The sequence below is a fragment of the Tursiops truncatus genome, chromosome X (genome assembly GCF_011762595.2).
Source record: "Tursiops truncatus isolate mTurTru1 chromosome X, mTurTru1.mat.Y, whole genome shotgun sequence".
Lineage (NCBI taxonomy): Eukaryota > Metazoa > Chordata > Mammalia > Artiodactyla > Delphinidae > Tursiops > Tursiops truncatus.
In genome coordinates, this window is record NC_047055.1 from 57,763,153 (window position 1) to 57,790,657 (window position 27,505).

The 27,505-nt window shown below is 37.2% G+C and overlaps 1 protein-coding gene and 1 pseudogene across 1 annotated transcript in view; both read right to left on the minus strand.

Annotated features, from left to right (window-relative positions):
* Window positions 1-3,947: 3,947 nt before the first annotated feature.
* LOC101327230 (uncharacterized) overlaps window positions 3,948-27,505 on the minus strand; it is a 63,010-nt gene continuing 39,452 nt past the window's right edge. Inside the window, exons 4-6 of the mRNA XM_073798838.1 lie at window positions 18,912-18,994; window positions 18,214-18,352; window positions 3,948-4,605 (exon numbers count right to left, since the gene is read on the minus strand). Coding sequence (XP_073654939.1) covers window positions 4,474-4,605; window positions 18,214-18,352; window positions 18,912-18,994 — 354 coding nt within the window. The 3' untranslated portion in view covers window positions 3,948-4,473. The remainder of the gene's footprint in view (window positions 4,606-18,213; window positions 18,353-18,911; window positions 18,995-27,505) is intronic.
* Window positions 12,389-17,123, minus strand: LOC141275663 (V-type proton ATPase subunit B, brain isoform pseudogene; annotated as a pseudogene).

Sequence of the window (27,505 nt, forward strand, 5' to 3'; positions counted from 1 at the left end):
CCCATCCCCCACCCTTCTGGCAACCACCCATTTGTTCTCTGTATCTATTAGTCTATTTTCACTTTGTTTTGTTTTTTAAATTCCACGTATTCAGTGGATCATGGGGTATTTGTCTTTGTCTGACTTATCTCACTTAGCATAATACCATCCAGATGCATCCACATTTTTGCAAATGGCAAGATTTCATTTTATATTTGGCTGAGTAATATTCAATTGTGCATATATATATGTATATATATACACACACACATACATACAATATCACATTTCTTTATCCATTCCTCTATCATTGGATACTTAGGTTGATTCCATATCTTGGCTATTGTAAATAATGCTGTAATGAATATTTGAGTTCATATGTCTTTTCAAATTATTGTTTTTGTTTTATTGTTATAAATACCCAGAAGTGAAATTGCTGGATCATGTAGCAGTTCTATTTTTATTTTTTTGAGGAAACTCCATACTGTTTTCCATAATGGCTGCACTAATTTTCAATCCCACCAACAGCGCATGAGGATTCCCTTTTTCCACAGCCTCGCCAACAGTTGTTATTTGTTGTCTTTTTGATGATAGGCATTCTGACAGATGTGAGGTGGTATTTCATTGTAGTTTTGATTTGCATTTCTCTAATATCAATTTCTCTTTCTGATAGTTCATTGTTAGTGAATAGAAATGCAACAAATTTCTTTACATTAATTTTGTATCCTGTAACTTTACTGAATTCATTTATTAGTTCTAATAGTTTTTTCGTGGTATTTTTAGGATTTTCTATATATGGTATCATGTCATCTGCAGAGTGACAGTTTTCCTTCTTCCTTTCCAGTTTGGATTCTTTTTATTTCTTTTTTCTTGTCTGGTTGCTGTGGCTAGGACTACCAATGCAATGTTGGATAAAAGTGGCAAGAGTGGGCATCCTTGCCCTCTTCCTGATGTTAGAGGAAATGCTTTCAGCTTTTTACCCTTGAGTATGTTAACTATGGGATTGTCATATATGGCCTTTATTATATTGAAGTATGTGCCCCCTATAACCACTTTGTTGAGAGCTTTTTTTTTTTTACCATAGATGGATGTTGAATTTTGTGAGATGCTTCTCCTGCATCTATTGAGATGATCATATGATTTTTTTTTTTTTTAACATCTTTATTGGGGTATAATTGCTTTACAATGATGTGTTAGTTTCTGCTTTATAACAAAGTGAATCAGTTATACATATACATATGCCCCCATATCTCTTCCCTCTTGCATCTCCCTCCCTCCCACCCTCCCTATCCCACCCCTCTAGGTGGTCACAAAGCACCGAGCTGATCTCCCTGTACTATGCGGCTGCTTCCCACTAGCTATCTATTTTACATTTGGTAGTGTATATATATCCATGCCACTCTCTCACTTTGTCCCAGCTTACACTTCCCCCTCCCCATACCCTCAAGTTCATTCTCTAGTAGGTCTGCATCTTTATTCCCGTCTTGCCCTTAGGTTCTTCATGAAGATCATATGATTTTTATTATTCAATTTGTTAATGTGGTGTATCACACTGATTTATTTGCAGATATTGAACTATCCTTGCATCCCTGGGATAAATCCCACTTAATCATGGTTTGTGATCCTTTTAATGTATTGTTGAATTTGGTTTACTAATATTTTGTTGAAGATTTTTGCATCTATATTCATCCATGATATTGGACTATAATTTTCTTCTTTTGTAGTTTCTTTGTGATGTATCTTAAATTCGGGGGGGGGGGGTACAATTGCTCTCTTACCATAATGTTAGTTTTAGTGGAGAAATTGATTTTAGGCACTCTAAAGAAGAACTAGCCTCACTGTAACTTAGACTAGAAGGCCTCTACATTCTCTTCCTCCCACTACATCCACAGGCTCTGAACAGCTTCTACATTCAACACTAGAGATCATGGAATTTGCAAAACTTTCCCAACTTTGGAACAATCATATGAATCCCTTTCTCCAGTTGTTGGATAACAATTTAGCTGGAGAAACAGCTAAGCCAATCCCCCATCAACCCATCTCCATCTGCCTTTCTGTGAGGGAAAAATGGTGCTGCATGGGTTAGAATTATATTGGAGGAATGTGGCAGACACTTCTGGATGCCATTCCAACACCCATTTTCTCCTTTCCTCTTGCCAACAAAACCCTTATTGTGATCAAAGTCTTGAATGATACAATAGTAAGAATAATGCCCTTCCCCCAAAGATGCCCATGTCATAATCCATAGAACTTGCGGATTTTACCTTAAATGGTAAAGGGGAATTTAAGTTGCAGATGTACCAAATGTTGCTAATCATCTAATGTCAAGATAGGGAGATTACCCTGGATTTATCTGGGTGGATCCAATGTAATTCTTAAAAGTGGAAGAGGAAGGCAGAAGAGGTATTTGGAGTGATGCCTTGTGAGAAGGACTCAACCCACCATTGCTCGCTTTGATGGGGACCATAAGCAAAGAGATGTGAGCAGTTTAGAAGCTGGAAAAGGCAAGGGAACAGATTCTCCCCTAGAGCAGGAGCAATACAGCCATGTCCATACCTTAATTTTAGCCCAGTGAGAGTCATGTTCAGACTTTGACCTACAGAACTGTAAGACAGTAAATTAGTGTTATAAACCAACTAAGTTATTGGTGATTTGTTACAGTGGCCATAGGAAACTAATATGAGCAACTAGATAGATGAGCTCACTTTTAGAAATATTGAGTTTTCAATGCTTTTGAGATATCCAAGTTTACAGTGACATTAATCTGCCTCTATCCTCCCAGCTCTTTTGTTCTCTTACCCCTCTCCCAGTCTGCTCATTAACCTGTTGATCTGTTAACAACCTACCTCATTGAATAGTCCCAACATCCTTTCAATCATAATAACTTCTTCCTCCCATCTGTGACATCTCATGAGTCTCCATGTCCTGTCAGTTTACTTAGAATTTGCTTCAATCTGCCTTTCTTCTCAATCTATTTCTCTCACTGCTACAGTGATAGGATTCCTCATCTCTACCTTCTAACTGGTCGCTCTGCCTCTCATTTTGTCTCCTTTATTTTTTAAAAAAACATTTATTTATTTATTTGGCAGTGCCGGGTCTTAGTTGTAGCATTCAAGATCTTCATTGCGGCATGCAGGATCTTTAGTTGCATCATGCAGGATCTAGTTCCCTAACCAGTGATCAAACCTGGGCCCCCTGCATTGGGAACACCGAGTCTTAGCCACAGGACCACCAGGGAAGTCCCTCATCTCCTTTAAATCCATCCTCCACTTAGCCATCAAAGTGATCAATCTAAACATAAAATCTGATTATGATTATTTAAAACCCTTCAAAGGATCCCCATAACCAATAAAATTTAGTCTAAACTCATTAACAAGACATATGAGATCCTCCATGACCTAGTTTTTGGCTACCACCTCAGCCTCATCTTTTATCTTATGCCCTTGCTCACTTTTACATGCCAGCAGTACTTGAAGTTCCCTGCATACTCCATGTTGTTTTTCATTTCTCCACTTTTTGCTTTCCCTCTGTCTCAAAAACTCTCTCCCAACCTCACTTCATAAAGCTAACTCCCACTCACCTTTTATGACAGCTTAGGCATCACCTTCTTTTATGGCCTTCTTCCTTCACCATTATCATCATGCTTCTCCCTAGGCTTGGTTAATTGTTCTTTGAACTCCTACTTCCTTGTATACATTTTTATCATTGTATTGATAACATTGGATAATAAGTGTTTTTTGTTTCTGTCTCTTCTACCAGTCTGAGCTCCAGGGACTATCTCAGATTCATCTTCATACCTTTGCAACTAACCAGTGCTTGGCACATAGTTGGTGTGAAATAAGTGCCTTTTAAAGAAAGGAGGGATGAAGGAAGAGAAGTAGGAATAAGGGAAGAAAGGAAAAGGGGAAGGAGCAACCCAGATCTTGGGATCATTCCACAACACCACTCAGTTACAGAAATCATTTAGCAATTCTTAGTTTATTTTAAGGAATTAATTTATAATCAAATCACACATTTCAAATAAAATTCATTATTTATATGCCAATGCTTTGGTGCAATTCCATAGATTTATCCAGTAACTAAAAAGTATTCAATATTCTCTATAAGCAATTTGCAACCAACCTTCTATGCATTTCACTGAGTACTTCATAAAGATACATGTCATAAATCAGTAAGCAAGTGTTATGCTGAATTTTGGAGATAACAAGTATTTGCCATTCCTGCTGGTTAAAGAAGTTGGATATTGGAAGTGAAAGTTTCGCTCTGTGGTCATAGAAGGAAGGGTTGGGGGAAGGAAAAGTTAAACATATAAAGAGATAACAATTGATGGCATTAATACAGAAAGAAAGGTAAAGTATAATTTATAGCATAGGTAACTCATACTCATAGTTCTCTAAAAATATTCCAAGTATGCTTTGAAAATGATCAAATTATATTGTATATATAATATATATAAATTATATATATATACAGATTTTTTTCTGCCGGAAACATTTAATAGTTGGGTTTTGTCTGCACACGTCCTATCTTATAAGGGATTTCTGGCTCTTCAGAAATTGGGTATCCAATTTGTTGTCTCTCTCTTTGAGTGTAGCTTGACTTTGGAACTCCTGGTGTGGCCAAACTCTGCAAGGAAGTTAAAAATATCAAACATAATTAAATGATATTTAATAAAATTTCTATTCTTGTTTAGATATGTTGTGTATTAGAAAATTGTGCATATAATATCTGAATCATTTTAGAAATTTGTTTAATCACCATTATACATTTTAGTTATTTAAAAACACACACATACAGAATTTTTTTTTAGCAACTGAATTGTTGGCTGCTTTTAAATAACCTTTAAATACTGTACTCATAGTACAGTTTCCCTAGACAAGTTTAGATATTGTCCAATCCAGAATCTCTGTACTAAAGTAAGAACCTAACATTACAGGAGCAAATTTATGGAAGAAAAACAGATACCTCTTTTTTCTGAAATTACAGTACCAAAGTCCACACTCTAATCTTGCAGTGATGAATGTTAGTACTATATAACTGCACAATTACATTTGTTGCTTTTATGAAGTATCTCACTTTTCTTTTGTTGTATGATCCTATTCACAAACTACATTACTAGTGTTTCCACATCATATGTTATTATAACAACATTGTTTATGTTATAGTAGCCCAGACTTCTGTTACCACTATAATATTGTTTTATGATAGGGGTTCATGCTAAAACCTCATTTTCTCAGCATAACATGTTACTTTTTGACAATTAATCTCTACTCACAGATGCACTTTTCTATTGCAAAGACCCTCAGAAACATGTTCATGAGCATTTAAAAATACCATTTTAAAACAGATCTGAGAAAGAAATGAAGGCCTTTATTTTGAGAATTCTCTATTTTTATTGGAAAATATTGCACTGATCACTTTCCTCAGTTGTAAGAGAATGGTTCAAAGATAAACACACATATGTGCACATATACACATATGTTGACCACCACTCTGTGGCAGGCATTGTACTTGGCACTAAGGATACAATAATGAATAAGTGAGGGTTCTTGATCTGGATGAATTAAAAATCAAGTGGAAGACACATACCAATAGTCAGGTAGATAAATAATTATAACATAATATCTTAGTATAAGAATGAAGGCAATAATAGTGCTGCTGGGAGGGCAGAGGATAGAGCACTACCTCTGCTTAAAGGTTTGGGAAAGGCTTCATGAATGTGATATTCAAAGTACATATTAGGATGACTAGGAGTTTTCCAGGCATGGAACCATAAATGCTTTGGAACCATATACTTGAGAAACCATACATGTGGTATGGCTGGAACATAGAGTGCAAACCTAAGATCAGCCAGAGATGAAGCTGTAGAGCTGGAGAGATCAGGGGAGCTAAAATCCTTCACATTATGCTTACTTGAGGAATTTTGACTTTGACCTATTTGTAATAAGGATCAAGTATGGTCTTTTAAGCTAGATAACAATAAGATCATATTTGGTTTTAAGATAATAACTTTGGCAGCTGTGTGACAGTTAAGCCTGAAATAGAGACACAGGTGGCAGAGGAATTAGTTGGTAAAAATTTAGAAGGGACATGCTGAAGACCTGAATTTAGTCTGTGGCAGAGGGATTGAGTTTTCCCAGAACTGAGGGGGTTCCTGGAATGTGGGACTTTCACTTTTAAAACCAAGACTGTCCCAAGCAAATTGTGGTGAGATGGTCACCCTAGATTTAAGGGAAAACATTAATAACACATGACTTTGTGCATGATTAGATTTAGAGAGAGCAGTAAAGGAGAGAAAAGAGCCTCCTAGTGCTCACAGACTTCAGTTTTAGATGATTGGGTAGATGGCACCATTCACTTTAATACAGAATACAGGAGAGGAGCAGGGTGGAGTGAAGAGATAATGACATAGGTCTTTAAGGGGCCTGCTAGACATACAAATGTACAGATATCCTGTAGATTACTAGAATCACTGGTCTAGATCTAGAGAAACTTCTATGAGTTGAAATTAGATTTGAAATTCACAAACAAGATGGAACCCTGAAAAAACAGCACCATTTAAGTTGTGGACAGAGTTGGAAGTGTTTCAGAAGGAGTTTGAGGAATAATAATCAGAGAAGTATGCAGACAACCAGGGCAGTGGTACCCTGGCAGTCAAATGAAGAGTCAGGAAGCAGTGAGTGTCAAATGCCAACAGAGACGTCAAGTAAGGTAAAGTCTTAAAATAAGCTTTTAGGTTTGTTTATCAGGGGCTTACAGGTATATGTAATGAGAGCAATCTTAATAATATGGTTTAATAAAATGCTGAGCTTGGTCTCTTGTGTCCTTTAAATGATAGTACAATGAAAGATTTCTTGAGAAAAAGATAAGTTGAAGTTGTTAAAAGAAACTCAGATGAAAATTTCCCTAGGTATTAAGTAAGGAGCTCTTGGCATATTGTTTTCTTGTTTGGTGCACTACCTTCTACCCTTATCAATATCAACTTCACTTCAACTTTTTCTCTTACCTTGCCTCCTCCACTTCCAACCCTGCCCCTACTTAGAAATTGCTACTACTTTTTGACTGAGGTAGCCACAAAAGGGAGCTACAGCCCACTTCTTCCCTTTTAAGTCTCTTGTCCAACTCTTGTATATTACTGCTTTTCTTTTAGTGACTGTAATTAAGGGTAAAATTGATATGCGCACTGCATTGAAAGTACTGCACCAACTTTGTTATTTTCTCTCACTACCCTCTGAGCTATTTCCTCATAGCACTTATCACAATTAGTAATCCTATATGTGTTTATTTGCTTAATATATTTCCCCCACTATATTACAGCTCCATGGAGCAGGAACTTTTCTTTCATCATTCTTTAACTACCACAACAGTGCTTGGCATGTAATGGACAACAAATTAGTTGAGTGAATGAAAAATGTCATGTTACTCTGTTAACTTCACTCAGTTTTAAAAGATTAATCTATCTGTCCCAAGATTTCTATAATTCTATAATCTTTAAGGGTCACTATTTTTTTCCTGTTCACCTAGTCTTCCAGTAAAATGCTGTTTTAGTACCATTTTAGTCCACTTTAAGTGGTAACCTGCTATTTATCTGGACACACCCTAAAGAATGACCCTCCAATGAGTCATGTCCCCTGTGTAACCCCCTACCCTTGAGTGTGAGCAGAACCTGTGATTCGCTTTTAGCCAATAGAATATGGAGAAAATAATAGGAAATGTCAATGGAATAGTTATTCCCTTGAATAGATTTTCTTATATGACTCCATCTTAGGAGAATGGAGCTGAAGCTTCTTCTGCTGGCCTTGAAGAAAGCTGTAATGTTGTGAGAGAGTCTGTCAGAAGGCCAAGTGGCAACTGTAGGTAGCCTCTACAGACCGACAGTGACCCCCTAGTTGTCAGCCAGCAAGGAAAGATATGGGGCAGGGTGGGCGGAGTCACCTAAGTGATTCCTAAGGAACTGGATTCTACCAACAACCATGTGAACGTAGAAGAGGACCCAAACTCCAGATGAGAATACAGCCTGCCTGACACCTTGATTGCAGCTTGGTGCAACCCTGAGCAGAGCACCCAGAAAAGCCATATCCAGACTCCTGACCCACGTAAATTGTGACACAATAAATGTATAATGCTTTAAACTGCAGAGTCTATGGTAATTTGTTATGCAGCAACAGAGAACTAATACATAGATCAAAACTAATATGATGTCACCTGCATTCAAACCCAGACAGTTTACCTGCTATATTCTCAATATTAGTCTTTCCTCTTTCATTATTTAGATTGTATTTTCTCTTGGATTTCCACGTGTATTGACCCACAATGAGTTCAGTACCATTCTCTATTTCCTTCTCTTTCTGATTTAATATGTCACTTAAAAATTCCCAGTTTCTTCCCAGTTCTATCTTCCAGAATCACTGGTCCACATACATGGTACCATTTATCTAATGTGTGAAAAATCAGTTTTTATTCCATCACACATCCAGCATTTTGCCTTTCTCTTGTACGTCACTAAAACTCCACATTTGTATTTCCTTTCTTTACCTCTCTGAGGTCACTCATCAATTCACAGTGTTTTTTTCTCCCAATTTTAATGAGAAACAATTAACATGCATCACTGTATAAGATTAAGGGGTACAGCACGATGGTTTGATTTACATATATCGTGAAATAATTACAACAGGTTTAGTTAACATCCATCATCTCATATAGCTACAATAAGAGGGAAAAAATTTTTTTTCCTTGTGATGAGAATACTTAGGATCTACTCTCTTAACAACTTTCCTATGTATCATACATCAGTGTTAACTATAGTTATCATGTGGTACATTACATCCCTAGTAGTTATTTATCTTATAACTGGAAATTTATACCTTTTGACCACCTTCCTCCAATTCCCCTCCCTTCACCCCCACTTCTGGTAACCACAAATCTGATTTCTTTTTCTATGAGTTTGGTGGTTTTTCATTTGTTTGTTTTACATTCCACTTCAAGGACCATCCATGTTGTTGCAAATGGTAGGATTTCCTCGTTTTTATCTTGCTGAATAATATTCCATTGTGTGTGGTATATATATATACACATACCACAACTTCTTCATCCATTCATCCATTGATGGATGTTTAGGTTGTTTCCATGTCTTGGCCATTGTAAATAATGCTGCTATGGGCATGAGGGTGCAGATCTCTTTTTGAATTAATGTTTTCATTTCTTTTGGGTATATTCCCAGAAATGAAATTGCTGGATCATATGGTAGCTCTGTTTTTAAGTTTTTGAAAAATCTTATACCAATTTACAATCCCACCAACAGTGCACCAGGGTTCTCTTTTCTCCACATCCACATCAGCATTTGTTATCACTTGTCTTTTTAATGATAGCCATTCTAACAGGTGTGAGGCGATATCTTATTGCGGTTTTAATTTGCTTTTCCCTAATGAATAGTGATGTTGAGCATTATTTTCATGTAAACATTGGCCATTAATATATCTTCCTTGGAAAAATGTCTATTCAGGTCCTTTGACTATTTTAAATTTAATTATTATTTTCCTGTTAAGTTGGATTAGTTCTTTATATATTTTGGATATTAACCTCTTATCAGATATATGGTTTGCAAATATTTTCCCCATTCTATAGGTTGTCTTTTTACTCTGTTGATGGTTTCTTTTGCTGTACAGAAGCTTTTTAGTTTGATGTTATCCCACTTGTTTATTTTTTATTTTGTTGTTTGTGCTTTAGGTGTGAGTTTCCAAAATATAATTACTGAGACTTGTGTCAAGAAGATTTGTTCCTATGCTTTCTCTTAGAATTTTCATGGTTTCAGGTCTTACGTTTAAGTTTTTAACACATTTTGAGTTAATTTTTGTAAGTGGTATAAGAGAGGGGTCAAGTTTCATTCTATTACATGTGAATATCCAATTTTCCCAGCACCATTTATTGAAAAGACTCTCTTTTCTCCATTGAGTATTCTTGGATCTTTCACGTCATTGGTTAAATTTATTCCTAAGTAGTTTACTGTTTTTGATACTATTGTAAATAGCTCAGTTAGTTCTTTTTCTATTACTTAAGGCATAGAGTTAGGTTGTTTATTTGGGATCTTTCTTGCTTCATAATGTAGTCATTTATTGCTATGAAATTCCCTCTTAGAACTGCTTTTGCTGCATCCCATAAGTTCTCATATGTTGTGCTTCCATTTTCGTTTGTCTCAAGAAATTTTTAATTTCTCTTTTAATGTATTTTTTGATCCAGTGGTTGTTCAGGAGAGTGTTGTTTAATTTCTATGTGTTTGTGAATTTACCAATTTTCTCTTGTTATTGATTTCTAGCTTCATGCCATTGTGGTCAGAAAAGGTAATTGGTATGATTTCAGTCTTCTTCAAGTCACTAAGACTTGTTTTGTGGCCTAATGTATGGTCTATTCTAAATAATGTTCCATGTGCAATTGATAAGAATGTATATTCCGATGTTGTTTGATAGAATGTTCTGTAAGGTCAATTGGACTATAGCGTTGTTCAAATCCAAATCCACTGTTTCTTTATTAATTCTCTGGCTGATCTATCAATTGTTGAGAATAGGGTATTAAAGTCCCCAAATGTTATTGTATTACTGTTTATTTCTCCTTTTAATGTGTTATTGTTTGTTTTATATATTTAGTTGCTCCAATGTTGGGTGCATAAATATTTGCAATTGTTATATCTTCTTGATGGATTGACTACTTTATCATTATATTATGACCTTCTTTGTCTCTTTTTACCAATTTTAGTTTAAAGTCCATTTTTTTCTCATATAAGAATAGCTACTTCTGCTTTTGTTTTTGGTCACCATTTGTTTGAAATGTCTTTTTCTATCCCTTCACTCTCAGTCTATTCATCTAAGGCTAAAGTAAGTCTCTCGTAGGCAACCAATCATTGGATCTTGTTTTTTTTTTTAAATCCATTCAGTTATTTCATGTCTTTTGATTGGAGAATTTAATCTATTTCAGTTTAAGGTAATTATTGATAAATAAGGACTTACTATTACCAATTTGTTAATTTTTTTCTGGTTGTTTTGTAGAGCCATTGTTTCTTGTTTCTTATCCTGCTCTCTTTTTTTGTGTTTTGATGCTTTTGGTATCAGTAAGCTTTGACATCTTTATCCTATTCTTTTGTGTAATTGCAGTAGATTTTTTCCCTTATGGTTATCATGAGGCTTACATAAAATATATATAACAGCTTAACTTCAATGAAATTCCTAAACTTTACACTTTTCCTTCTCTTCCCTCTTACATTTTATGTTACTGCTGTTATAATTTACATATATTATGTTGTGTAACTAATAACAGATTATTGTAGTTATGGTTATCTTTATGACATTAATTTTCTTAAACTTTTAAACTAGAGTTGTAAGTGAATTATGCACCACCATTACCATATTATAGAATCTAACTTTGAGTATATATTTACCATTAACAGTGAGTTTTTGCTACCTTTTTAATGTTTTTATGATGTTAATTAATGTGCTTTTACTTCCACTCAGAGAACTCCCTTTAGCATTTCTTGTAAGGTAGGTCACATGGTAATAAACTCCTTTAGCCTTTTTATTTTTTCAGGAAAGTCATTATCCCTCCTTCAGTTCTGAAGGACAGCTTCACTGGGTATACAATTATTGGTTGACAGGTTTTTTTTTTTCAATATTTTGAATGTCATCACATTCTCTCCTGGCCTGAAAAGTTTCTTTTGAGAAATCTGCTGATAATCTCATGGGGGTTCCCTTTTATGTAACTTCTCTCTTTAGTCTTGCTGCTTTTAAAATTCTTCATTGCCTTTGACTTTTGACAATTTAAATAATGTCTCAGTGTAGCCCTATTTGGGTTCAACCTATTTGGGGTCCTTTGGGCCTCATGGATCTGGATGTCAATTTCTCTCCCCAGGTTCAGGAAGTTTTCAGCCATTATTGCTATAAATATACTTTCTGTTTCTTTCTCTTTCTTTTCTCCTTCTGGAATTCCAATCATGCAAATATTGTTTCTTTTCATTGTGTCCCATAAGTCCCATAGTCTTTCTTCACTCTTTTGCATTCTTCTTTCCTTTGCTTCTCTGACTGGATAATTTTAAATGTCCAGTCTTCCAGGTTGCTGATTGTTTCTTCTGCATGGTCGAGTCTGCTTTTGAAACTCTATTGGATTCTTCAGTTCAGTTTTCATATTTTCCCACTCTAGGATTTCTGGTTGGGTTGTTCTGATGGTTTCTATTTCTTTGCTGAACTTGTCATTTTGTTCATGTACTGTTTTTGTAATTTCAGTTTTTTGTTATCTATTCCTTGTTTTTAATTACAGGGTAACACAGTAAACTCCAACACAAAGGTAGGGATGGGGGAGTGCAAAAGGAATAAAGAAAATAGAACCAGTATTTCACAAAAGCATCAAGCCAGTGATGAAGTAGCAGTTAATGCTTTGCAGAGTCTTGAGGGTATAATTTGCTCAGGGTGCTCTGAGGGATTCTCTTCAGCATTTCTTTGGAGAAGGTTTGAAGCAGCTGCCAGCCAATGTTCAAAGTCTCATAGACAGGGCGATTTTCACAAGGACTCTGAGCAATAAAGTTCTTCTCAAACTTCTGCAGAAATTCCAAGTAAAAAAGATCATCTGAGGTAAGGGCTTTGTCTCCAACCACAGCTTTCATGGCTTGTGCATCCTTACCAATAGCATAGCATGCATACAGCTGGTTAGATACATTGGCATGATCCTTTCTGGTTATACCTTCTTCAATAGTAGACTTCATTAACTGTGATAATGAGAGCAGCACATTAATAGGTGGGGAAATCTGTCCGTGTGTAGATCTGCCACTCTGTAATATATCCAGTCAAGTCAGGGATTCAGTGAGTGATATCATTGTTACGCATGGTGAGAATAGGAATTTGAGTAATAGAGTCATTTCTACCTTCCACTCGACCAGCACATTAATGTATTGTGGGTAAATCTGTATACATATAATTTTGGAAGCCTCGTTGACCAGGAACCTCCTTCCTGGGCTGCTGAAACCTCTCAAAGTGCTTCAGCATAAGAACTCATGTCTGTTAGGGTAACCAATACATGTTTTTCACACTGATCTTCACTACTCAGCTGTGGTTAGAGCCAAGTGAGGAGTGATAATTTGCTCAATAGCTGGGTCTTTAGCCAAGTTAAAAAAGAGGCAGGCATTGCCCCTTGAGCCATTTTCTTCAAAGTCAGATTTGAAGAACCGGGCAGTTTCCATGTTTACACCCATAGCAGCAAACACAATCACAAAATTTTCCTCATTGTAGTCCACTACATCTTTGGATTTTTTTTTACCATACCAGGCTGGCAATAGATTAGAGCTGCAATCTAATTGTGTGGTAAGCCATCTTCAGAGAAGACAGGAATTTTCATGCCATCTATGGGCAAAATACCAGTCTGAATCATTTCCTCTGAATAGCTTCGACACTGAGGATTGATTGCCTGGTCCATGATGTCAATGAACTCTTCAGCCAGTACAACAGGACCTCTGTTGATTGTTTTTTCTAATCCATTGAATACCCCACCAAGCACCTCCTTAGACACTGGTGTTTGGAGAATATCCTCAGTAAACTCACAGGACATTTTCTTGACATCTATACCTGAAGTCCCTTCAAATACCTGAACGACTGCTTTGGAACCACTGACTTCTAGAACTTGCCCACTCCGCTTCATGCCATCAGGTAATGTCAAGTGCACAATCTCAGCGTATCTGGGAAACTTAACATGAACTAAGATCACTAGTGGACCATTGACTCCTGATACTGTCTTGTATGCCCTAAAACAATTTCTTCATTGTTCTCATTTTAAAAGCATGCAAACATTGTTTTTCAAAGACTTTCTAAAATCAACTGTCTGGCTCATCACTTGTTCTTTAACTCTATGCTGCTGCTCAAATTCTAAAACTGAACTGTTCATTTTTTTGTGGTCTGGGACACTCTGTATCATTACTGAAAAACAACCTTTCTCCAATGGAGTGTAGCCACTGGAGAAGTTCTTCGGTCACTGGCTAAGCACACACAGAATGTTGAGAAATCATAGTCATCTCCCTTAAGGGTTTACAACCTTAGTCATGGAGTACTCTTTAAACTATGTTATTGTTTCAGTTGATACTCTCTGAATTGAGATTGAGTGAATAATTATATGGAAAAATGACAGCTGCCCCTTATAATCTTTTCCTAGAAGCTGCCCCTCCTAGGGGCAAAACATATAAATGAAATTCATAAAAGAGTATTTATAATTGTTAGGTATAAATTTATTGTCATAAGAATGCAACATGTGTCAGTTACTTGACACATCTACTTCAGCTCACATAAACTCCCCAAAGGCATTCTCTAATGCAAATAATTCCCATTATAAAAAGCACATCTGGGAGAGGAGGGATAAATTAGGAGTTTGGGATTAAAATATACACACTACTGTTTATAAAATAGATCACCAACAGGGACCTAGTGTATAGCACAGGGAACTATACTCAATATCTTGTAATAACCTATAAGGGAAAAGAGTCTTAAAAAGAGCATATATACTGAATCACTTTGCTGTACACCTGAAACTAACACAATATTCTAAATCAACTATATTTCAATAAAAAAAATTTTTGTAAAAGCACATCTCCTCAAACCATAGAATCAAGTCTTTTCCTTCTTCCTTACACTGCAGTGCTGTCACATGACCCAGTGACTGATCAGGACAGGATTAGTCAGGCAGGAGAGCGCCCAGACTGATACCCTTCATCTGAAATTCTTTTTAACCAATGAGCCACAAACAGGCACTCTGGCAATTAACCAGTGCAAACATAGTCTTACAACCTGGGGAAACAACAGGTGCTTTCCTAAGTTTTAAAGAGTCTACTTCCAGGGCTCATCCCCAGTTCCTAAGGAAGCTATGAAGAGGTCTGATGCTACACAATTGTATTGTTTAGTAATCAAGAACCATTTCTTTCAGAACTGCTGAGCAGTCCACTTAAGCCTGGTTTATTAAGGTCTTTTTACAATCACAACACTTAAACATATCAGTGCATATGCTTTGGATATATGCTATATAATATGGGCAAAGCTGCTTGTCTTCCCCAAAGAGAGCCTTGAGCTGAAAATAGTTAATGGTAGAAAAAGGTCAAACAAGACTTAAGAAACCTGGAATTTTCCTGCTCTGCCAATAATCAGGTGTCTAAATCCTGGCAAGCCCTGTCCCTCCCATAACCTTAGGCTTCTCACTGTAAAATGAGAGGGTTAGACTAGATGACCTGCAGGGTACTTTTCAGCTCTGGCCTTCTCTGATATCTAGGTGTCCTCCTGCAGAGCAGCCTCTCCACTGAACAACACCTCCCTCTGGCTGCGGGCCTGACCTCCATCCATGAAAGCAGTTTTCCTAATTTCATTTAGTTTTTTTTGTGTGTGTTCTTGTATTTTGCTAGATTTCCTTAAGAGAATTATTCTGAATTATTTGTCTGACAGTTCATAGATCTCCATTTTGTTAACGTCAGTTCTTGGAGCTTTATTAGTTTCCTTTGTTGGTGTCATATTTTCTTGGTTTTTCATTATCCTTGATTCCTTACATTGGTATCTGCACATTTGAGTAATTGGGGTCCTCATACAGACTTTACAGGTTTGCCTTGGCAGAGACGGATCTTCACCAGTCAGCTCAGTTTGGATCTCTAGGCATATTTGTTGGTAATATACTTAGGCAAGTGGGGCCTACTGTTATGCTGGGGGTGGAGGGAGGCAACTGTTCAAGCTCTGAGGTTGGGGATGGGAAGGTGTGCCACTGGCTGAGAACAGTTGGATAGGACTGCTGGCTTGTTTCCCTACCCAAGTAAGGCTGTTAGATGGTGCTGTACTTTCCTGGATTCTCTGGTCAGGCTTACTAGATGGTTGGGACTGGGTACTATATTCAGTAGTAGATGGGACTATGAATTAGCTTCACTCCCTGGTAGGGTAGCAAGGACCTGTATGGGCTTATTGTTTGGGAACCCAGATCAGGCAACTGTGTGCACTGAATTCCCTGATCAGGTGAGACCACCAGTTTTTTTCTGCAAATGGGGAAAGACATGGCTTGTGCTCTCTGTTCAAGTGCCACTCTAGTCTGGGCTGTTGGATGGGCTATGCAGCTTCCTGTGTGCTCTGATTAGGTTCCCTGGTTAGGCAGGCTAGAGGCTGTATTCAGCAATGAGCAGGGCTATGAATTAATTTTCCTGCCTGGGTGCAGTGAGAGAAGCAACATAAAGCCAGTAAAGCTCTTTGTTGTCTTAACTAAAGCCAACCTGCACTCCAAGTTCTCTGGCCGAACAGGTTCATTGGCTTTGCTCTGCAAACTATCAGCTCTGCCTGCCTGCCTCTTGCCTTGAGTGCTGCTAGGCTGCACAGCTTCCAGTTTTTTTGCCAGCCTTTCTGATCAGATGGGGTGAGAGATACTGTCCACAGTGAGTGGGGATATGTCTCAGTTCCCTTGCCTGGGCAGGCCCGCATCTTGGCTCAAGCATTGCTGGTTACACAGCTTCTAGGGGTTCTTGCCAGCTCTTGTGGTCAGATGGAGCTCTGGAGCCACAATGGGTGGGGCTATGTTTCAGGTCACTTGCTTGAGTGGGACAGTGAAGGGTCACTCCAGGCAACTCCCATTTTTCTCCAAGCAGGCTTTCTAGTCTCGAGGGGTTGGGAGCTACCCTCAGCCTTGGCTATGAGTTAATCCCCCTGCCTGGGCTTAGCAAGAGAACCCTCCATGCCCAGTATTGGCTTTACTCTGGGGGCAATCAGCTCTGCATGTCTCTCAGCTGGAGTGTTGCTAGGCTACACAACTTCCCGGTGCTCTCACTAGCTACTCATCAGATGGGGCTGGGAGACACTCCTCCTAGTGGATGGATCTATGACTCAGCTCCTTGCCTCAGACTCCTTGGTCCAGGCTCTACGGCCAGAAAAACTCCTCATTTGAGTACCCAAATCAGTCAGATCTGCATCCTAATGGGTTCCCTAGCCAAAGTGCACCACTGACTTGGTTCTGCATATGGGCAAAGCCATTAATTAGGATTACTACTTGGGCACTGCAGGTATGAACTTGGTCTGCCAAGATCTTTGTTGCAAGCCCCTTCTCTCTTCTCCATAACAGTCAGATTCCCAGTGGTTGAGCCCTGCAGATTTCCCTGCAGTCTCCATGTAGCGAGACCAGAATAGGGGCTCCCACATGAGTAGGGGCTCCAAGAAACTTAGGAGGTTTGTTGTCCCCCTCGCCTCTCCTTTCCCACTGGAGGAACCAGAGACTCAGGGAAGACTTCTCTGTGTGTTGCTACACTGGCAATGGGAGGGACAATGCAGTCATTGTGTAGCAGCTTCTCTTATCCTTCCGAAGCAGTATCTTTTGCTCTCTGTGGTGCAGGGGGTGCTTTAGTCTCACCCTTATTTCTAGAATTCTTTCAGGAGTGCCACGTACTTGAATAGATATTAGTTCTTCTTCTGAGGGGGAGTGAAGTCAGGAACGACATATGTTGCCATCTTGGTGATATCACTCTCTCCACTGTGGGTTTTTTGGGGAAGGTTATTTTGTCAGTGGTCACTCAACTAAAAATGACCCTTCCCCCCAAAAAACACAGAAATTCAATATGTCAACAAACATAAGGTATTCATTTTTGGTGAATTATTTTCATTTTTCTATAATTCATTGCATTTGTCAAGAACATTCATAAAGATAACTTTCGGGTGATGATCTATTTCACTTTTTTTTCTGATTTCTGGTTTTAAACACTTATACAGAGAAACACAGTTTGTACTTCATGATAATTGTTAATATGTCTTGTAATTAGAGATCAGCAATTAGCCAGTATTCAGCATTAGCTTGAGCAATGTACTATTTAATGTATTAAGTACACTAAAACACAAAATAGCAGTTGCCTTGTTAAATTATGATAATTTAATGATTATCATAAGACCAGTCTCACAGAATTTAACCAGTCTTCCTTTGATCTCCAATCTCCTTTCTAAAGATTGCAAATTTAAGTTACATACATAGTATATTTATACATATGAAGTATTATATATACTATACCTTTGACTCATATTTCCTAATCCCATTTAACAAAGTGAAATAGTAGTGATAGTGAGTCTTATAAGCTAAACTTTCCATATCTTTATCTCAAATGATTCTGTCATATCATTTTGCTATAGCAAAGTCTTAGTATTCATTATATTACCTTTACTAGAACTACAGTGATGATAACTATATATAGAAATGGAAATGCATGATACATACGAAAAGTGGCTTCATATGCATGGCTGAAGAATACTTGTCCCCATAATTTGCTTCAGGTCTAGCTGTTCCCAGAGAGCCATTCCAATTAAAAGATGGATGGATGTAAGGATTGTCCTCTTTGGGCTCATGAGTCATAATGCTATTTTAAATGAAAAAACAAACATGAAATATCTCAGGATATTTTAAAAATATCAAACACACATAGATTCTTATCACTATATTCTCTAGGAAGCAAATAAATGAAACCATCCAGAAGGCACATTAGATCGATATAGCAGATATACTAAAATAATGGCATCTTCATAAAACAAAGAAAATGATTCTGCTTTTATTCTATTCCTCACTAAAACTAGGGTTTTTGTTAGGGAATATTTCCTATGGTCTAAGAATGTCTGAGAAATTACTATGATACTTAGATAAGTGAAGGAAATATAATTTTAAAAATCTTACAGATTAATCTAGGTCAGTGCTTTTTTCCTCAGGAAATGTGTTATCTTCTGGCATAAACACAATTATGTATATATTCATAGTTAGAAACACTGTTATCTCTGACTATGCCTCTCCTTCTCTGCAACCCCACCTCCTACTGAAAAATAAATACATAAAACTTTCTGCTAAAATTCTTTCCAAATAATATCCTGCTTTCTTTCTTTTTCAGTATTTACAAGCTTTAAATTTCCTTTTAAGGGATTGCTTACTTGTAATTTCTTCCAGAGAACTGTTGTGGTGGAGATACAGGACTTCTAGGAAGGATGCTCTGAAGGGATGAACTCCAGGGATTCTGCAGGTAGATTTTGTTTTTTGTTTAAAGGAGAGAGGAAAGGTTTAGCCATGATTTTAAGGAAATTTGAAATACAATGGCTCATATTGATACCACATGCTAAATATCTAAATGTCAAGATACCTCCAGGCCTGCTCCTAAAAAATGACAAATAAGCAAAGGTATTATTAAAAGGCAAATGTTTACATATTATAGTGGTAATTTAGCAGGTCTTTGTCTATTTCTATCTATTATCTATTTATATTTATCTATCTTTCTCTCTATGATGTAGAATGGCTTACTGAAGGGGAAATACAAATGGAAGATTCATTTCAGCTGGTACTCTAAGCAATACGTGAAGCTTCCAGTCAAAAGAATTAAATATAAATCCCCCTTCCTATTGTCATAGTGTGAAAAACGCTAATCCCCAGACAAAACAGAGTTGACAAAAAGTAACTTAGAGAATACTGAAGCTGGATATAGAGAGCTGCAACGTTAAACAGTTACAGCATACAGCAGAGTTTTGGAGGGAAACAAATACAAATCAATTGATAAAGAGTTGGTTCTTAAAGACCATACTTTAAGTACATAAGCAAAGAGTAAATTGTAGCAATACGGACTTTGAAATAAGAAATTGGCATTTTAACACAGACATGAGGCATATAAGTGGATCCAGACCAGATCTACACAGAGCCTATTCTTACAGCCATACTGGTTATGTGTGGGTACATAACATTGTGACATAGCCATTTTGATGGAGCCATATTGAAATCAAGGATATTTTTATATAGGTACTTTGATAGAGATATTTTGACATGGGGGAATTTGATGCAGATTATAAAATAATCCATTGAACTTTCTGATTAAAATAAGATTAAATTGGATGTGAAATATATACCATGACTCATCCTTAAGTTTAAGCTCATGTCCATCCACAACCACCCCTGGAGGAGGGGGTGGTGAGGAACCTTGGATTGATAATAATGTTGGAGATGAGATAAAGGTTAAGTATCATCTGGGGAAAAAAAAACTGATACAAACAGGAAGAATGAGACAGACCCAATATTTTTCCTCTATTGTTTAAATATTTGTCTTTGGGCTTTCCTTTTCTGCTTTGTTTTGGCAATCTTCTTTAAAATAAAATTTTAAAAACCCACAAAACTAAAAAAGAAAACCATGACTCTTGAAAGTGTGATTTCAGTGAAGCTTGGCAAGAAAGCTTCACTTGTGTCTATAGCCAGTCCCTCTTTTCTTGGCTCCCTGATGTCATAGTAGACAGAATCACGGGTTCCTGAGCATTCTGTACATCAGTTCTTAAAGGGGCTACCTTTCCTTCCATGGACTTAATTTCATTGGTCCAGGCCTTTTTCTCCAGCAGGCAAGAGAGAATAGCATATCTGATGCAATGAAAAGAGAGCTATCTAAAATTTGGATTTGCGGACCAGAGACCAGATTTTCTAGCTGAAGCAGTATGGATATATTTGGGGAGAAGGATCCCATAGGAAGTAGTAGGTGAGTCTCGGCTACTATATAGAGGGATGCTGCATACTTCCCACTTGTCCATTTTGGGCCTAATTTAAACTCATTAAGCCAGACCTGGGCCTTGATACAGCTAGATAGATGTAGAAAAGTGTTTCAGGCAGAACCTAAGGAGTATAAACTTATAGAATAGAAGGCAGGGTCAGATTGACATGGTGACTTATTTATTTATTTATTTCTTGAGATCAGGTCCTAGGGGTGGTGGTGATGGTCATGTGATCATAGTGTGACACCCCACTCTTTTTTTTTAACATCTTTATTGAAGTGTAATTGCTTTACAATGGTGTGTTATTTTCTGTTTCATAACAAAGTGAATCAGTTATACATATACATATGTCCCCATATCTCTTCCCTCTTGCACCTCCCTCCCTCCCACCCTCCCTATCCCACCCCTCTAGGTGGTCACAAAGCACAGAGTTGATCTCCCTGTGCTATGCGGCTGCTTCCCACTAGCTATCTATTTTATGTTTGGTAGTGTATATATGTCCATGCCACTTTCTCACTTTGTCACAGCTTTCCCCTCCCCCTCCCCATATCCTCAAGTCCATTCTCTAGTAGGTCTGTGTCTTTATTCCTGTCTTGCCCCTCAGTTCTTCATGAACTTTTTTTTTCTTAGATTCCATATATGTGTTAGCATACAGTATTTGTTTTTCTCTTTCTGATTTACTTCACTCTGTATGACAGACTCTAGGTCCATCCACCTCACTACAAATAACTCAATTTCGTTTCTTTTTATGGCTGAGTAATATTCCATTGTATATATGTGCCACATCTTCTTTATCCATTCATCTGTTGATGGACACTTAGGTTGCTTCCATGTCCTGGCTATTGTAAATAGAGCTGTAATTAACATTTTTGTACATGACTCTTTTTGAATTATGGTTTTCTCAGGGTATATGCCCAGTAGTGGGATTGCTGGGTCATATGGGACTTCTATTTTTAGTGTTTTAAGGAACCTCCATACTGTTCTCCATAGTGGCTGTATCAATCTACATTCCCACCAACAGTGCAAGATGGTTCCCTTTTCTCCACACCCTCTCCAGCATTTATTGTTTGTAGATTTTTTGATGATGGCCATTCTGACTGGTGTGAGATGATATCTCATTGTAGTTTTGATTTGCATTTCTCTAATGATTAATGATGTTGAGCATTCTTTCATGTGTTTGTTGGCAATCTGTATATCTTCTTTGGAGAAATGTCTATTTAGGTCTTCTGCCCATTTTTGGTTTAGGTGGTTTGTTTTCTTGATATTGAGCTGCATGAGCTGCTTGTAAACTTTGGAGATTAATCCTTTGTCAGTTGCTTCATTTGCAAATATTTTCTCCCATTCTGAGGGTTGTCTTTTGGTCTTGTTTATGGTTTCCTTTACTGTGCAAAAGCTTTGAAGTTTCTTTAGGTCCCATTTGTTTATTTTTGTTTTTATTTCCATTTCTCTAGGAGGTGGGTCAAAAAGGATCGTGCTGTGATTTACGTCATAGAGTGTTCTGTCTATGTTTTCCTCTAATAGTTTGATAGTGACATCCTACTCTTATGAGCCCATAGGGGTTCAGAAAGAGTAGCAGCTAGCTATGAAGACATTTTTCTCCACAATCAATGACTGTATAAGCCTCTTGAAGTAGAATGACTATATAATTTATTGCCCAAACCAGAACACTTATGAAAGTGACAGGGGTAACTGTTCATGTTTACATTGGAACAACCAACAGAAAGTGGGGCTATCCTGATCACCCTACATTGAAATCACTGCTGTTGTACCCAAAAGCTGAGCCTCCACCTGTTTTTCAGAAATACAGTCAATACGGCTTCCACTTTCTCCATCAAAAGAAATTTCTCTTCTATATCTTACTTCAGAAAACCTTGAAATACCCTATTTGGTATTACATAGGCACCATCATTAATTCCATTGTTCAGCACCCACAAGGTTGACCCTGTGAGTGTGTGAGACAGATGTGTTCGGTAAAGCATTAAGCCATGGTCCACCTTGACAATTTCAAAGGAGAATGAAAAAGCCATGTGGAGGGAAAAATTAGCATATGATAAGTGTAGAAAAGTCAGCAGATTCTGATTTAAATCTATGATCAAAGAGCAAAACATCATGTGAGGGTTGGGAAAATTAAAGAAATCAAGAGAAGTCTCTGGAACTCTGTGATGACATTCCAAAGAGCAAAATTTGTATGTAGGAAGACACACAGGTCATTCTAATCTATCTGGGACAGCCTGACTAGGTGCCCCATGTATTGAGAGTCAGAGGCAAATTACTTGTCCTATTCATTCTCTTCTCCAATGCCAGTGAAGTTTTTCTAATTGTTACAGATCAAGGCTCTTTCTAGGGCATCAATACCTGGAACCAGGAGTAGACTGCGCCAATGGAGGGCTGGATTTTAGTTTCTCAGATGAATTTCATATTTTAAAATGTATGATTAAAAATCTCCAAAAGGCCAAACAGCACTGTCTAGCAATCCTACAATTTCCTAATTTATTTTCCTATTCTCTGAGACAACTATTTCACCATTCCATCTCTCCACAAATCTTCAACTTCTCCTCTATGTTCTTTATTCCCAGTTAATGACCTCACATCTTATTTCACTAAGAAAATAGGAACAGTCAGAAGAGAACTATTTCATTTTCCAACCAGCAAATTTACCAACCGACCTGAATCTGTATCCACACACTCTATTATGGATAAAATGTCTCTTCTTGTATCAAAGACCAACTCTTCCAAATGTTCTCAGGATCCCTCTTTTTGCCCTCCCATGGCTTTTCTTCATGCAATTATTAGCATTCTATCCCATAGTGTCACATTTTTCCCTCTCAACTGGATCATTCCTATTAATATATAGATTTGCATTACACAAAACTCTCTTAACTCCACATAATTTCGCAGCTGCTGCCTCATTTTTCTGCTTCTTACGTTAAAACATCACAAAAAAATGTTGTCACCCTCATTGTAACCATTTCCTCACCTCTCTTTCACTTTTTAGTCCGTGTCAGTCTTGCTTCTGTCCCCACCACTCTGCTGAAACAGCTCTTGTGAAGGTTGCCAGCCATCTCATTTTACCAAATCTAATATTATTTCTCAGTCTTCACCTGACTTTATCTCTCAGTATCATTTAATATAGTGGATCATTCCCTAATTCTTGAAATACTATCTTTTCTCTCTTTGCTTCCTTGAGACTACACTCTCCTAGTTTTTCTCCTATTGCTCTATATGATCTATCCCAGATCCTTTTTCTGGCCCAGCTTCTCCTTTGCTACATGATCTCTAAATGTTGGAACACCTGAGGGCTTGTTACCAACTTCTCTTTTCCTCTATGTTTATACTCTGTCTATAAGTCCAGTAACATGACTTTAATTAGCACTCATATCCTGATGACTATCAAATTTATATCTCCAGTTTGTACTTGTCCCTGAGATCTAAATTCATATATCCAACTGCCAACTCAAGGCCTCCACTTGGAAGTCTAATAGACATACCCAACTAACCATGAAAATACCAAAAAATTTGACCCCTCTTCCATCTAAAAACACTCTGCTTTTCCTCCAGTATTCCTCATACATCCGGTTGCTCAAATAAAAATCCTTGAAGTCATCCTTTGTTCCTCTCTTTTCCTCATGCTTCATATACACTCTGTCAGTAAGTTTTCAGCATTCAGAATCATTCCCATGGAGAAAGTCCTCCAGTGTGACTTTCCACTGAACTAATAACAAAATCAAATCCTACATACCTTACCATATCCTACAAAACCCAGTATAATCTGCTGACCTCACCAGCAATTCAGTCATGTTGAATTTCTTTTTTTGAGCACATCAAGCCTGTTTTTTCCCTTAGGGTTTTTGTATTCTTTCTGCTTAGAAAGTTCTTTCCCTGACTTTTTGTATGGAAGTGTTTTTTACAACTTTCAGGCTCAATTTAAATATCACATTTTCAAAAAGTCATCTCTAACTTTCCCATCTAACGTTTCCCCACTCCAAGTCACTATTATATCACTGTTTATTGTACTTATAGAATTTATCACAATCTGAAATTATCTTATTTATTTACTTGCTTATTTGTTTATTGTCTGCCTCCTCTCCCTTCTCTAATGTAAGATCAATGAGGACAAGACTTAATCTCAAATACCACTGTATCCTCAGAGTATAGAACAGTTCCAAGAACATAGTAGGCATTTGGTAAATTTTTTGTTCAATGGATAAATGAATAATGATATCTAATGAATACAACTGAGTGCATTTTTATGTTAAGAACCAAAGTGAAACATTGGTTCCTTCTTGTTTGGAGTCTGCAATCCCTTTGCTGTGACCTTCTACTTTAATGGCCTCATAATATACCTATCTTGAAAGAACATCAAGCACAGATGAGGAATAATCTGCACAATAATAAGGCATAGTGGGCTCTCAATCAGAACTAGTGTACTGATTATCTAGGATATTTTACTTCTCTATCCTTCTTACTGCCTGCCTGTTGGTACCTTTGTGCCCTCCTAAGGTGAATAAGAATGATAAAATAAAATTTGATACTCAAACTTATCAATTTGGTTTCCATTAGCAGCTTTAATCAAAAGTTGGTAGAAGAAAAATTATTCTGAAAGGAAATTTGATTAATTTTCTGTTTAGAGATTTAGTATATCCACATTTCCTCTTGTCTCACCTCTTGGTCAGGACTAAAGATAATTAAGCATTAGGAATTTAAGATCTGGTGAATAGTGGTCACCTATCCAGGGAAAAAGTGAGTCAAAGAAATGGAAGAAAGTGAAAGAGGTAAGTACTCTTTAAACCCCACTCTAAGATTACTCCATCAGAAAGGAACTCTTTCTTTTCCTGCTTCTGCCTCAAATAATAGTCTTGTCCACCAAAAACAGTGACTCTAGACCCTGCTAGAGTTCTTTTGGATCAGTTGTGAAGTGAGTTTTTAACTTGCTAGACTGGCCTGTGAAACTCAGAGAAAAGTTTCACACCCATGACAAACAAAACAAAACAAAACAAAAACAACACATCCATAAGTATATATAAAGTATGTATAAACAGAGTTAAAACAACTCATTGAGAGTACAACTTAAAAAAGATCAAGTCTATATTAACACATGATACAGTCTTTAAAATGGGCCTTGAAACTAGCATAATAGAGCCTTAATCTCCTTTAAAAATTCATGTTAATTAGCAACATCCTAGGCTGTGTTTAAATTCTCTCTAGCCAGAAGCACCAAAGTCTAATGAAATTAAGTATTTTAAAGTTTCGAGTAAAATTTTTCTTACTTTTGATCTAAGAAACACATACACATACATGCACACAAAAACATACACACAAACACACATTTATGTGAGTGTGTTGGAAGCTACATTAAAATGCAGTCACCTCTTTGGGTTCTATTTAGTACCACAAAACAGTATCCTGAGGTATTGTAGACCAGAAAGAGTGAATGCATTTGCCAAAAGTATACATTTTACAACGGTTGTAATTTAAATCCTGAGACAGTATGACTCATGTTACTCACAGTTTCCTCCATTAGCACTACACCTAATAGAGCAACCATATGTCTTACCTTTTTATAGGGACAACACTGACTTCATGTAACTTTTTTTCAATAATGGAAATTTGCTAAATGTATTATAATGCCAGGGACTTCCCTGGTGGCATAGTGGTTAAGAATCCACCTGCCAATGCAGGGGACACAGGTTCAGTCCCTGGTCCGGGAAGATCCTACATGCCATGGAGCAACTAAGCCCGTGCACCACAACTACTGAGCCTGCACACCACAACTACTGAAGCCTGATCGCTTAGAGTCTGTGCTCTGCAACAAGAGAAGCCACCGCAATGAGAAGCCTGTGCACCGCAACAAATAGTAGTCCCCGCAACTAGAAAAAGCCCACGCACAGCAACGAAGACCCAACGCAGTCAAAAATAAATAAAATTAATGAAAAAATAAGCATGATGCCATACCTCTGCAAGAACTAGCATTGACATATATACACTACCAAATGTAAAATAGATAGCTTGTGGGAAGCAGCTACATCGCACGGGGCGATCAGCTCAGTGCTTTGTGACCTCCTAGAGGGGTGGGATAGGGCCGGTGGAAGGGAGAGCAAAAGGGAGGGGATATGGGGATATATGTGTACAAATAGCTGATTCACTTTGTTATACAGCAGAAAATAACACAACACATTGTAAAGCAATTATACTCCAATAAAGATGTTAAAAAAAAGATTAGATGAGGTGACTATTTACCTCCCAATAAAAGAAATATACATTGCAAATAAAAAATAAATAAATAAATACACAGGGTAAACAAAGAATGTTGCCTGCCCTTCCAGTTCTACAAGGATTAAGTTGCAGCGCACTGCAGTGTGGCCTGAGGGGAATTCAGGATGGAAAAACAGGAAGCATTCTGTGTTTTGGATATACGGGGCCCCTCAATAGTTAAGATGCACATCTAAGGAAGAATTTCAGTGACCCTAGATTCTTGCATCTTCCCATACATAGAAAAGCACTAAAATCATTAACTTCAGATTTTTTCTTTAGCTTATGAGAACTGGCTTCATTATTTTATAGTAGAATTTTGAACTTGTGTCTCTTTTGAACGAATGACAGGGTCTAGTGATAAGACAATAAAGTACAACTGCTAACTGAATAAGTTCCATTTCATTATTAATTTTATTAAATAGCAGAGTTATTTGTTTTAACATCTAGTATATCTTTTAGTGGGTATTACCTAAGATATCCTGTCATTAATGTTCATAGTTCTCTTATAGCACATTTCCTAGTGATTAGCCTTAACCCAATTATCATGCCTATTAGGAGAATAATACAAACTGGATTGAGCTCCTTGAAAAATAAGACCATCACCTTTATCCAGCTGGGTTAGACACCAACAGGTGTGGATTAACCATCTGTAGATAATCATGAGTTTTTAGTATTATTACTATTATTAATTTATTTTTATATCAGATGACTCTATCTTATTCAAACAGGACAGACACTATTGGATATGGACATTG